The sequence below is a fragment of the Hemibagrus wyckioides genome, linkage group LG04 (assembly GCF_019097595.1).
Source record: "Hemibagrus wyckioides isolate EC202008001 linkage group LG04, SWU_Hwy_1.0, whole genome shotgun sequence".
Classification (NCBI taxonomy): domain Eukaryota; kingdom Metazoa; phylum Chordata; class Actinopteri; order Siluriformes; family Bagridae; genus Hemibagrus; species Hemibagrus wyckioides.
This window is the reverse complement of record NC_080713.1, coordinates 8,784,634-8,797,900: the sequence shown is the minus strand read 5'-3', so window position 1 is coordinate 8,797,900 and position 13,267 is coordinate 8,784,634. Positions and strand designations below refer to the sequence as shown.

The following is a 13,267-nucleotide window of genomic DNA, read 5'->3' as shown; positions in this document are numbered from 1 at the left end:
GAGAGGTTCAATTAAACTTTAAGATCTTTAACACATGGTAAAAAGAAGGACAAGGAATAGCCCATCATTCTTTTTTTGCCTAGTTCACTGAACTTTTGGGTAACCATAACAAGAGAATAAGCAAGCACAGCTTAATCTTAGCTTAATTATTTTGTCTCTCTACAATGGATAGAAAAAGTTTACACACCCCTGAACTTTTTCTATCCTCGAAATAAAAAAGCAAAAATATTTAGGGGAAAAAAATAGGAGAAGCGGAGGTTATAAAACATCTGGTTGCATAAGTATGCACACCCCTAAACTAATACTTTGTTGAAGCACCTTTTGATTTTATTACCAACTTGGTGCTTTGGGGTAAGAGTCTATCAGATTTTGACTTGGCAATATGTTGACTGTTTCTAGATATATAGATGGATGGATGGATGGATGGATGGATGGATGGGTAGAAACCTCATCTGTGTCATCTGGGAAGTACACTTTGTGAAAGATCTGTGTGGTCTTGTGCTGGATTGCCTCCACTTCCACCAGGTGAGGAGGATATTTCCTGGAGCCATTTCTGTTAGAAAACAAAATATTCATGAGGTGCTATTCACACAGAGACAGACTTAACAAAACCCAGGATTTGAGCATAAGGATTTGAGCGAGTTTGACAAGGGCCAAATTGTGATGGCTAGACGACTGGATCAGAACATCTCCAAAACTGCAGCTCTCGTGGGGTGTTCCCGGTCTGCAGTGGTCAGTATCTATCAAAAGTGGTCCAAGGAAAGAATGGTGGTGAACCAGCAACAGGGTCATGGACGGCCAAGGCTCAGTGAAGCACGTGGGAAGCGAAGGCTGGCCCGTGTGATCCGATCCAACAGACGAGCTACTATTGCTCAAACTGCTGAAGAATTTAATGCTGGTTCTGATAGAAAGGTGTCAGAATACACAGTGCATGATGAGTCAAAAGGGGGTCCAACACAATATTAGGCAGGTGGTCATAATGTTATGCCTGGGTGTTTTATTACTGTGTAGCTATGTAATATACTTAGTTCTGCATTGTCTCCTGCAGCTCTGTGTTTATGTACCTCCATGATCCTGGAGGAATGTTGTTTTATTTCACTGTGTACTGCACCAGCTGTATATGGTTGAAATGAAAATAAATGTTTCTTGGCTCGATTTGACTTCTGTTATAGCAGCTCTGAACATTCTGTCTCGCACTACCCTCACTGTTTCTCTCTCTTGAAGTTAATAAGACAAAGAGCACACAGTGTGAGTTTACATATAAATCATCTGCTCAGAAAAACTGCCTTGTGTTGGAAAGTTGCAGCTTTACTTTTGAGTGATGTGCTGAAATGCTGACACTGGTGACTTCATCCACAGATAAAACATATGATTTTATTTCTTGGTGAAGATCAAATATCACCACAAGGATTTGGCTGGTCCAGGTCCCCATGTAGTAAAGTGATAAGAAAGAAAGAAAGAAAGAAAGAGAGAAAGAAAGAAAGAAAGAAAGAAAGAAAGAAAGAAAGAAAGAAAGAAAGAAAGAAAGAAAGAAAGAAAGAAAGAAAGAAAGAAAGAAAGAAAGAAAGAAAGAAAGAAAGAAAGAAAGAAAGAAAGAAAGAAAGAAAGAAAGAAAGAGGTTTGCTTTTTGTGTGTGTGTGTTAAGGCCATACCGCAAGGCTTTCTGCAATCTTTGCATGCAGTCCATGGACAGTGGATGATGTTTCTTAGATTGCAGGAACCTCTGGACATGAGGCAGAAGGACATTACTGGGAGGGAAGAGACCAGTGCACAACCACAGCAGCTCCCAGCCCTTTTCCTCACTGTACCTGCACGCGCACACACACACACACACACACACACACACGTTAATACAGATATAAAAACGGCTTTCTTTGGCAGAAGTTTTAAAATGCAGTGTAAGCACTGTGCATTTGATAGACATGCTGGATACTTCACTTACTTCACATGATTGTCAGTGAGCTGTTTGAGAATCTGACAGTAGATCTCATCTTTTAGAGGCTCTGCCTTCAGAGCGGCCTCAAAGATCTGATCCGTGAGCTCGTTCACAGAGCGAGTTCGTTTGGACGGATAATCGCCCATATATTTCATAACGGGTACAGAAGAGCAGGTTAAGGAAGCAGAACAGTTCAGATATACATGATAGAAATTAAGTTAAAATAATAATGAGTGGATTCATGTAAGACATTAAAGAATGAACACATAAAGAAGTAAACATAGTTTTGACTGGTCACTGTATTTAAATATGTTTAATCCAAACCTTAATATACACTACAGTGTATTGCCGAAAGTTTTGGGACACCCCTCTAAATCATTGAATTCAGGTGTTGTGTTTCAGGGGTTGGGCTTGGCCCCTTAGTTCCAGTGAAAGGAACTCTTAATGCTTCAGCATACCAAGACATTTTGGACAATTTCATGCTACCAGCTTTGTGGGAACAGTTTGGGGATGACCCCTTCCTGTTCCAACATGACCGCACACCAGTGTACATAGCAAGGTCCATAAAGACATGGATGAGCGAGACTGGTGTGGAGGAACTTGACTGACCTGCACAGAGTCCTGATCTCAACTGGATAGAACACCTTTGGGATGAATTAGAGCGGAGACTGCGAGCCAGACCTTCTCGTCCAACATCAGTGCCTGACCTCACAAATGTGCTTCTAGAGGAATGGCCAAAAATTCCCATAAACACACTCCTAAACCTTGTGGAAAGCCTTCTCAGAAGAGTTGAATCTGTTATAGCTGCAAAGGGCGGGCCAACTCCATATTACATTCATGTACATGTAAAGGCAGACGTCCCAGAACTTTTGGCAACATAGCGTAAGTTTAAGTAAACAAATAATATCAACTTGGACATGTCATGTGACTGGAAGCTTTGGGAATAAAAAGGCTCCAATAAATAGGCAGAATTTTCCTGTGTACTTTTGAATAATAAAATTAAATCTGGGCTGAAAGGGTCCTTGGGATTTATTATTATTATTATTATTTTTACAACTAATGAGGTTGCAAAAAGATTTAGACTATAGTTTAGAGTTCTTCCTAACTCTTACACACGTGATTCAGATACTTGGATAATTATACCACAGGACAAATCATTGCAATCACTAGAACATCACAGCTTCTTAATACTTTCAGCGAGTTAGTTTTCTGTCAGACTAGAGATATTGCGCTAACTAGTGAACCAAGTCTGTCTTTTTAAATCTTTTGGGTTCACTAAAAAAATATTCAGAAGGGTAAAACTCTCAGGCAGTTTGGTGATAAGCGATTTATAAGTTCACTGAGTGTGTGTGTGTGTGTGTGAGAGAGAGAGAGAGAGAGAGAGAGAGCGCATTAAACATTAACCTCTATACCACTGAGACCCCTCAATAACCTGACTTTTCTGCCTCTCTTAGAACTACATGTACTTGTTAGAGGATATCGATGAAGGCCATGCAGGCGTCCTGTGATAGATCCTCATTAGCCAGAACCTTCTTGAGCAGCGGCTGTTTAAGTGGCTCCCGAGTGCAGCACCACAGCTTGTCCTTCCCACGGTTCTTAGTGATCATCACACGACTCAGCGTGTGTTTAGGAGGAGGCCTGAAGTGGGTCAGAGGAACATTGAGTGTGAGAACTAGCCTTTATTATTATTACTATATTGCAAAACTCATTCTTATACTTTTTACTGAATAATATGTAGAGATAGTATTACAGTGTACCAGGTTAACTTTCATATACCACACACTGACAGAACTTTTTTAATTGACAAAGGGTATATTTACTTTTACACATCAACCTGCATTTGTCTGTCAACATATCTCATTGAAATGAACAAGTTTTTGATATTGGTAACTCACATTCAGGTCACTGGAATGGACTAACAACAAAAGTGGTGTAAGAAATTACAGACTGCCTCAACCCAAATTCCACTCCACAGTACACATCTATAGAGCTCATTCCCAAAAAGGCTTACATATCATATAGAAATATTTCATTTCATTGTCTGTACTGCTTATCCGATCTATACCCGGATCACGGGGAGCCTGTGCCTATCTCAGGCGTCATCGGGTATCAAGGCAACCCTGGACGGAGTGCCAACCCATCGCAGGGCACACGTACACACTCATTCACTCACACAATCACACACTACGGGCAATTTAGAGACACCAATCAGCCTAGTAGCATGTCTTTGGACTGTGGGAGGAAACCGGAGCCATATAGATATATGTTTAACTCAATTTAGTTTATTTTTACATTGGCACAGAACACTTAACCTAATCAATTATTAGTATTGGAAGCGGCAGCAAGACATCAAGGACCATCACTGAACATAGAGTATACGTGATTACCATTTAGTATCGCCTGACCATTTGGGTGATGACACCTAGCCAAGGTGTACGTGACTGTGATTACCATTTAAGGACATCCGGCCACATGGGTGATACTCAGTTCTTACACTAATTTGAATGTGAACCCAAAGTACTTTATGTATTTTGTCACTGTGACGCAGAAATCAACTTCTTCTTCATTAAGCTCCTCATCGTTTTATTTTTCTTACAGTGGTCATATGGTAACATGCACCTTTGTCATCTATTTGAACAAGGATGGAGACTACAGTGTGTCTGTGAATGAAATTGGAGACATTTGTATGAGTGTTATTTTGTTCGACCTGAAGTAATCGTAGGAGAACTCCTCCAGCGTGTAAGGCTTCACCCTCTCCACACTCTCAGGCAGAGCGACCTGCGACACACGCAGTGATTCCTGACGCTGGGCGGGCGTCATGGTAACGAGAGCCTGAGTCATTCACATACAAAAAAATAAACAAGGAAAGAAAAGTGAGAGCTAGGAGAACATCATTATTATGAAAGAGTATTGGAAACCTATTACGCATGAAGATCTTTATTCTTCCATCACAGCCATACTGTATATTTCTGTTTTGCAAATGTGTCCTTTATATTAACTTCACATAATAACACCGGTAGCAAGAGCTGTTTCCTGAACACATTGTACTTTAGAGAGTGAATAAAATCATCCACTAACCACAATGTCTGGCTGAGGTCTGGTGACGATGGGCAGCACGTACACGCAGTCAGCTGGAAAATCTCCTCTTTGCTTGGTCCTGTCGTTGATTCCATGAGCCCAGCCCGAGGTCATGACCTGCTCACCCGTGTCCTGGTCCAGCAAGATGAGGTCGCCTTTAGCAAAGCTCAGAAATGTCGAGTCATCTCCAACTGATGAGGACAATTTAGGGAGAAGACAAACAAAAATGTGATTCATTTCTGTTAGAGAAGACACTCCACTAAAGTTCCTGATCCTATTTAGGAACTCATCAAAGTGAGAATATCAAGGTTCATGGTGAGTTCTGCATTCTCAGTGGTAGGTCTTATAGAAAACGAATAAAATGAAAGGTCTTACAATAATAATGTAGTTTTATGAACCCAGCTTTAATAACAACGACAACTAATTTACAGCTGAATTACAGTATTTAAAAAATCCAGTAAGACCAAATAATGTCCTTTTCTTTCTCTAAGGTATGAGCCACTGAGGTAATGCTGGTTATTTTCATTAACTGTATTTAGCACTAATACATTTCATTACATTTCCATTTCTGGCATTTGACAGACTCTCTTATCCAGAGCGACATACAAAGTGCTATGAAGTCTCTATCAATGAATACATTAACATTGGTTCAATAGGTCACAGGCTTAAGACACCATCAGCCTAAAAACTTGGGAGGATTTATATATTTTTATAATATATGCAACAATACATAAAACAAACAGGGAAAATATGAGGTAGTTTAAGTTTTTCAGGAAGACATAGGCCATTATTTGAAGACAGCCAGTGACTCAGCTGTTTGGACACCTAGGGGAAGTTTATTCCACCACCTCGGTGCCAGAACAGAAAAGAGTCTTGATGTATACCTGCCACTTACCCTGAGGGACCAGTCAAGTATTAAATCAGAGGGAGTGTGGTGCAGTCCGAGGAGCAATAAGAGCTTTACTACTTTTCACTACTATCCATTTCATCCATTCAAATGTAATTTTGATTGAAATGAGTGGTATTGATCTGAAATAATCTGGCGTTTATTGAAATCTTAGGTTTTACGTCTTAAATATGGCGCCTGGTGCAAGGAACTGGTCGTCGAATATTTTTTAAACATGTTAAACATATTAAAATTCCTTGGAGGATGAATGGGTACGAGCATTATATGGTGAAGCCATATTATAACACTGCTTCTAATTCTCGTGTAACATTTTATGAAAATCATTGCGGTGATATTTTTATATATGTTGATAATGCAAAACCACTTAGGATGTTTAGTGTCGTGTCCAAGGCAGCTCTGAGCTTAGAGATTAGAGCACGGATGTCCAGTCTTATCCGGAAAGGGCCGGTGTGGGTGCAGGTTTTCATTTCAACCAAGCAAAAGCCACACCAGAATGTACTGAAAAACAAGATCAGTTGATTAAACAGGTGGAATCAGGCGTGGCTCCTGCTTGATTGGTATGAAAACCTGCACCTTGCACCTACACTGGCCCTTTGTGGATAAGATTGGACACCTCTGGCTTAGAGTTTGGTGTAAACACAATGACAGACACGTGGCACTTGCACAGTTTTGTTGAAGATATATGTAATGCAAATGAAAAGGAATACTGTATCCAATTGCAAAATTTAAGGTTGATATAAACAGTGCTTTCAGAATCTGCAATCAGACTGTATTACATTTATATTTTTGCCTTTTTGCAGACACCCTTATCCAACGCAACTTACAATTTATAGTATTTCATACAACTGAGCAATTCAGGGTTAAGGGCCTTGCTCAGGGGCCCAGCAGTGACCGCTTGGTGGACTTGAGCTTCAAACTCACAGCCTTCTGATCAGTAGTTCAATGGCTTAACCACTAAGCTACCACCTCCCTTTTAGAATGATGAAAATGGGCACATATAAACACATCTTATCAAAAACACATCATTCCAGTTCACTCAGTCAGAGACTAAGTGTAGAAACTGACTAAAATCAGGCCTGAGGCCATAAGTATTTTTAAGCCATAAACTAATTCTTTCATGTCTATGACTTATTACCTAAGATGGCCATGAATTGTGTAAAATAATGATTTGTTTTAAGAATGTCACAACTCCACTCCAGTATGTCATTATACATCAATCCAAGACTGAAGGTTAATATTATGAATCATCTCTATGCTTTGGTTACTGGGACCACAATGGTCTAATTTAATCGATTTCTCTGGGTCTCACCCATTTCACAATACAATGAGTTATGTATTTTGTGTCCAGGAAAAAGATATCTCAATATAAGTAGATGCCTCCATATGAAAACATGGCTATTAAATAATAACTATCATGTCAATCATGTCATGTGGCTCCGTATTATCAGAACCACATATTATGCATATTATCCAGCTACGAATAAGGATAGCTAGTGTTAAAGGCTGTATAGACGATTTTTTATAGAAGATACATCAGGGATCATTCACAGGGGTCTGATGTGACAAGCATGGGAGATGATCTGTTCCACTATGACAATGACATTGTAAACAAAATGACAATGAACTGAAGAAACACATGAGCTGCACATAATAACAATAATATGCAGCATACAATGGCATGTCCTCCATTCAGACCACCACTGCTATGTTTATAAAGGCATTCTCCATGAATCAGCTTCAGTATAAAGACTTCTGCACTTAGGGAGCAGTGTTTATAACAGCCAAACAATTCTATCTTAAAATATTTCATTGTTCTCCACAAAAAATGTATATGAAGAATCGAATGAATAAAATTTATACAGTGATTTACCTGGATTAGGGTTGTCCTGTATCGCTACCACAAACTTCGACCTCTTTCTAAGGCCCTCGAGGAAAGTAACAACAAGGTCTCGGATGTCCTCTGCATTGTTGGAGGTGAAGGTGTATTCATCCCCTTTAATGGTGGCCAAGGTGAAGCTCTGGCCCTGGAGCTTACTGCCTCTGCTCATACAGACAACAGAAAAAACTTCCTTTAGTTTGAGTGAGATATGTCCCTAGTCTATATTTTTAAATTTTTCATAGATGATTAATGAAAGCAACAATTTATTTTAAATGGAAAAAAAATGGTTGTTTAATGATGATCATGATCTTGTTATTTAATCATTTCTCATTTGTAAGCTGTTTGTAACAGTTTGTATAGAGACCCATGACACATGAAAAACAGAACATAACAGCCATAATAAAAGTCTTGTGAGTATTTTCATACTTGCTGCTGGCGACAGCAGTGATCTCTGGGAAGGAGAGCTCTAAAAGAACCTGCTCTTGTTCATCCACAAAGTAAACTCCAGTCCAGTTCACTGCTACAATCACATCATTTTTAGGTAAACTGGGTCCTGTTACAAGAAAAAAGATGTAACACATGTCATGCTGTGTGATGACACCATGCTTCATTATTTGAAGTTGTTTCCATTATTAATTTAAATTGATATATAAATGAGTGTCTGGTTGTATACCTGAAAATTTAAAGGCTTCATAGAATCTTGAAAATAACAATGGCCATTTGTATCGAGCAAAATCTACCACTTCCTCTCTGACCTTCTGAGGGTCCACTCGTTTCTGTGTGTAAATACCCTGTGGAAGAAATCAGAAATCATACTAATATGAGATAGATAGAACCGCCACCTTATTGTGTTGGAGGGGTTTGAGTACCCAGATGATCCTAGGAGCCATGTTGTCGGGGGCCTAGTGCTCCTGGTAGGGTCTCCCAAGGTAAACGGGTCCTAGGAGACGGGTCAGACTAAGAGCGGTTCAAATCCCCTCATTAGAAGTAAAAAATCAAAGACTGTTACGTTGCTCAGATTGGCGTTACCGGGGACCCACCCTGGAGCCAGGCCTGGGGTTGGGGCACCCAGACGAGCACCTGGTGGCCGAGTCTTTGCCTATGGGACTCGGCTGGGCACAGCCGAAGGAGTGACATAGGCCTGTCTTCCTGTAGGCCCACCACCCGCAGGAAGGAGAATAAGGGGTCGGTGCAATGTCAAAGGATCTGGCTCTTGGGACATGGAATGTCACCTCACTGGAGGGGAAGGAGCCTGAACTGGTGGGGGAGGTTGAGCAGTAGCGGCTAGAGATAGTCAGGCTCACCTCCACGCACAGCCTGGGCTCTGGAACCCAACTCCTTGAGAGAGGTTGGACCCTCTACTATTCTGGAGTGCCTCATAGTGAGAGGCAGCCCCCATGCACTGGGGCGGTTTGCAGCCGAGGGTGAAGCGGCTGGAATAAGGATCAGCACCTCCAAATATGTGGCCATGGTTCTCGATCGGAAAAAGGTGGCTTGTCCTCTCCAAGTCGAATGGGGTGTTGAGTCAAGTGGAGGAGTTTAAGTATCTCTGGGTCTTGTTTACGAGTGAGGGAAGGATGGAGGATGAGAGATGGATCAGTGCAGCGGCTATGTACCAGTCTGTTGTGGTGAAGATTTACCAGTCAATCTACATTCCTACTCTCACCTATGGTCATGAGCTTTGGGTCATGACCGAAAGGACGAGATCCCGGATGCAAGGGACCAAAATGAGTTTCCTTCGTATGGTGGCGGAGCGCTCCCTTAGAGAGTGTAAGGAGCTCTGTCAACCGGGAGGAGCTCGGAGTAGAGCCGCTGCTGCTCCACATCGAAAGGGGACCTCCTGGACATCTCCCTGAGGAGGTGTTCCGGGCATGCCCCAGCAGGAAGAGACCCCGGGGAAGACCCAGGACATGCTGGAGGGACTATGTCTCGCGGTTGACCTGGGAACGCCTTGGAATCCCCCCGGAAGAGTTTGAGGAAGTGTCTAGGGAGAGGGAAGTCTGAGCATCTCTGCTTAGACTGCTGCCCCCACGACCGGCTCCGGATAAGTTGGAGACAATGACATGACATGACATGACATAGATATATACAGTGAGGGAAAAAATTATTTGATCCCCTGCTGATTTTGTACATTTGCCCACTGACAAAGAAATGATCAGTCTATAATTTTAATGGTAGGTTTATCTGACCAGTGAGAGACAGAATAACAACAAAAAAATCCAGAAAAACACATTTCAAAAAAGTTATACATTGATTTGCATTTTAATGAGTGAAATAAGTATTTGACCCCTTTGCAAAACATGGCTTAGTACTTGGTGGCAAACCCTTGTTGGCAATCACAGACGTCAGACATTTCTTTTAGTTGGCCACCAGGTTTGCACACATCTCACATCTCAAGGAATTTGGGCCCACTCCTCTTTGCAGATCCTCTTCAAGTCATTAAGGTTTTGTGGCTGACGTTTGGCAACTCAAACCTTCAGCTCCCTCCACAGATTTTCTATGGGATTAAGCTCTGGAGACTGGCTAGGCCACTACAGGACCTTAATGTGCAGTACCATGTTTGAAGGTGGGGATGGTCTTCTTGGAGTCATAGGCATTCCTCCTCCTCCAAACACAGTGAGTTGAGTTGATGCCAAAGAGCTGGATTTTGGTCTCATTTGACCACAACACTTTCACCCAGTTCTCCTCTGAATCATTCAGATGTTCACTGGCAAACTTCAGATGAGCCTGTACATGTGCTTTCTTTAGCAAGGGCACCTTGGGGGCACTACTGGATTTCAGTCTTTCACAGCGTAGTGTGTTACCAATTGTTTTCTTGGTGACTATGGTCCCAGCTGCCTTGAGATCACAAAACCCTCCAGTGTAATTCTGGGCTGATTCTTCGCCATTCTCATGATCATTGAAACTCCATGAGGTGAGATCTTGCATGGAGCCCCAGACCGAGGAAGATTGACAGTCCTTTTGTGTTTCTTCCATTTGGAAATCATCGCACCAACTGTTTTCACCTTCTCACCAAGCTGCTTGGCGATGGTCTTGTAGCTCATTCCAGCCTTGTGTAGGTCTACAATCTTGTCCCTGACATCCATGGACAGCTCTTTGGTCTTGGCCATGATGGAGAGTTTGGAATCTGATTGATTGCTTCCTTCTGTGGACAGGTGTCTTTCATACAGGTAACGAGCTGAGATTAAGAGCACTCCCCGAGAGTGCTCCTACTGTAATCTCAGCTCCTTACCTGTATAAAAGACACCTGGGAGCCAGAAATCTTTCTGACTGATAGGGGATCAAATACTTATTTCACTCATTAAAATGCAAATCAGAGTAGAACTTTTCTGATATAATGCGTTTTTCTGGATTTTTTTGTTGTTATTCTGCCTCTCACTGTTCAAATACACCTACCATTAAAATTACAGACTGATCATTTCTTTGTCAGTGGGCAAACGTACAAAATCAGCAGGGGATCAAATAATTTTTTCCCTCACTGTAGACATTCCCTTTAAAACTGCATAAAACCATGAAAAATCTACATAAAAAGGTAGTTATGCAGTTTTCTAAGAAAATTATCTGACAGAATTTTTCTCTGAAGCATACTTGTTTTTGTTTGTTTTCTACTGTGACAATATTTAAATTGGACATAAAACAGGTATATAGCAATATTATATTCCAAGCATTCATACTACTATATCAATCACTGCACTGTATACATATACTGTATGCTACATTTTTGCTCACACACCTTTTTGTGGGCTGCCATGATAAAGTGTGCCCATTTCTCCACTGACTTGGCAGAGCTGATTTCCCGGTCTGGGATGTAGGAAGGAATGAGGCTGAGGAGACGCTCAACCAGGATCTCAGAGCCATAGTCCACGTAGTACTGCTGAGAGGCAAGTTCAGCTAGATCATCCTGGAAAATCAGCAGAGGACAGAGAAAAGTAAGAGCTGCAGGGGTCATGAAAGAGGAAGAAAAATGAAGTGAATCAGACTAAGAGTAACAATAAATAATAAAAGAGAAGTCACAGAAAGATAGGGATTGTGTAATGGCTTTTGAGATTGAATAAACAAAGTTTATTATGTTGAAATATGGTGTAAATATTCAGTAAGGAAATGTTAGATTTCGAAGCTAGGGAAAGAATATAGATAACGATTGCATCTCTTATTAACTCTTAAAAGTTATAAATTACATTGAGGCTCAGATGGATTATGAATGATGCTCCCTTCCCAGATAACAAAAGTAAAATGTGTCCTGACCTCTATTTGTTTTGCCAGTTAGATGTCCTTTATTTTCTTTTATGGCTATTTCCCATTTTCTGCTTGAAATGGAATAAGTTTCTCTTGTAAACAGAGCACTTTGTTTTAGATTGAAATTTCTTTTTCTCTCTCTATTCATCAGCATGCAATAGTTTAGGGGGTGTGACCTGTCCTGTTATTTCCAGTATTTCCTTCTCTGTACTTTCACACAGATTAATATTTGAGACTAAAGGCTGTACCCTGTCACAGCGGTATTCTCCGAACTTGACACCACGTATGATCTGCTGGTAGACGAGATTGGTAGCCACTCCGTCCTCAGTGGGGTCGTGCCAGGGTGTGAAGATCTCCTTCCTGAAGAACAGTCTCCAGGGGGCGTTTCGCTCCTGAGCACCTTGCTCTTTAGCATACTGCTCACACTGAGACACGGCATCCATTACGTGGTCATTACCACTGCCTAAAGATGAAACCTACAGAGAGAGAGGGACAATGTTTAAAGCTGCATAGAAAATGTCTTACTCTCTAAACTAAAGGTTTGGGAAAAATAAGCATTGTGTTACTTAATGTAGAAAAAGGCCATACATTTTAAATGCATGTAATACTATATAGCATAGCATACTATATTTTCATGTTTTTAATTTTTTTTTATTTTCAAATTCGATATAAAATAAAATAGTTGCATATACACTTACACTTTGTGGCTGAAGGTTTAAACAAAATATTGTTTTGGTTCTAATATGTGACTATATTAAATCAATAAGCAAGAATTCATGGATAGGAAACCATTAGGGATTTGGCTTAATTGTGTAAAAAGTGTAACACTGTAATAGTAATGTAAAATGTTATATTAAACTAAATGTATAGAAATAATCATGCGAGTAAATTCTGAAACTTTACAGTATTGTGATATACACTGACCAGGCATAACATTATGACCACCTGCCTATTATTGCGTAGGTCCCCCTTTTGTGGACAAAACAGCCTTACCCGTCATGCACTGTGTATTCGGACATCAGAACCAGCATTAACTTCTTCAGCAATTTATGCTACAGTATCTCGTCTGTTGGATTGGATCAGACGGGCCAGCCTTCACTTCCCATGTGCATCAGTGAGCCTTGGCCGCCCATGACTACCGCTCAAATCCATACTCTTGTCCATTTTTCATGCTTCTAACACATCAACTTTGAGGACAAAATGTTCACTTGCTGCCTAATATATCTCACGC

General features: G+C 40.9%; 1 protein-coding gene across 4 annotated transcripts in view; it reads right to left on the bottom strand.

Annotated features, from left to right (window-relative positions):
• myo7aa (myosin VIIAa) overlaps positions 1-13,267 on the bottom strand; it is a 58,258-nt gene that overhangs the window by 4,933 nt on the left and 40,058 nt on the right. For all 4 annotated transcript variants that reach the window (XM_058387311.1, XM_058387313.1, XM_058387309.1 and 1 more), the window contains 11 exons: positions 12,285-12,512; positions 11,534-11,701; positions 8,474-8,591; positions 8,227-8,353; positions 7,792-7,961; positions 5,015-5,205; positions 4,644-4,768; positions 3,417-3,574; positions 1,943-2,096; positions 1,653-1,808; positions 448-553 (listed from right to left, as the gene is read on the bottom strand). In XM_058387311.1, coding sequence (XP_058243294.1) covers positions 448-553; positions 1,653-1,808; positions 1,943-2,096; positions 3,417-3,574; positions 4,644-4,768; positions 5,015-5,205; positions 7,792-7,961; positions 8,227-8,353; positions 8,474-8,591; positions 11,534-11,701; positions 12,285-12,512 — 1,701 coding nt within the window. The remainder of the gene's footprint in view (positions 1-447; positions 554-1,652; positions 1,809-1,942; positions 2,097-3,416; positions 3,575-4,643; positions 4,769-5,014; positions 5,206-7,791; positions 7,962-8,226; positions 8,354-8,473; positions 8,592-11,533; positions 11,702-12,284; positions 12,513-13,267) is intronic.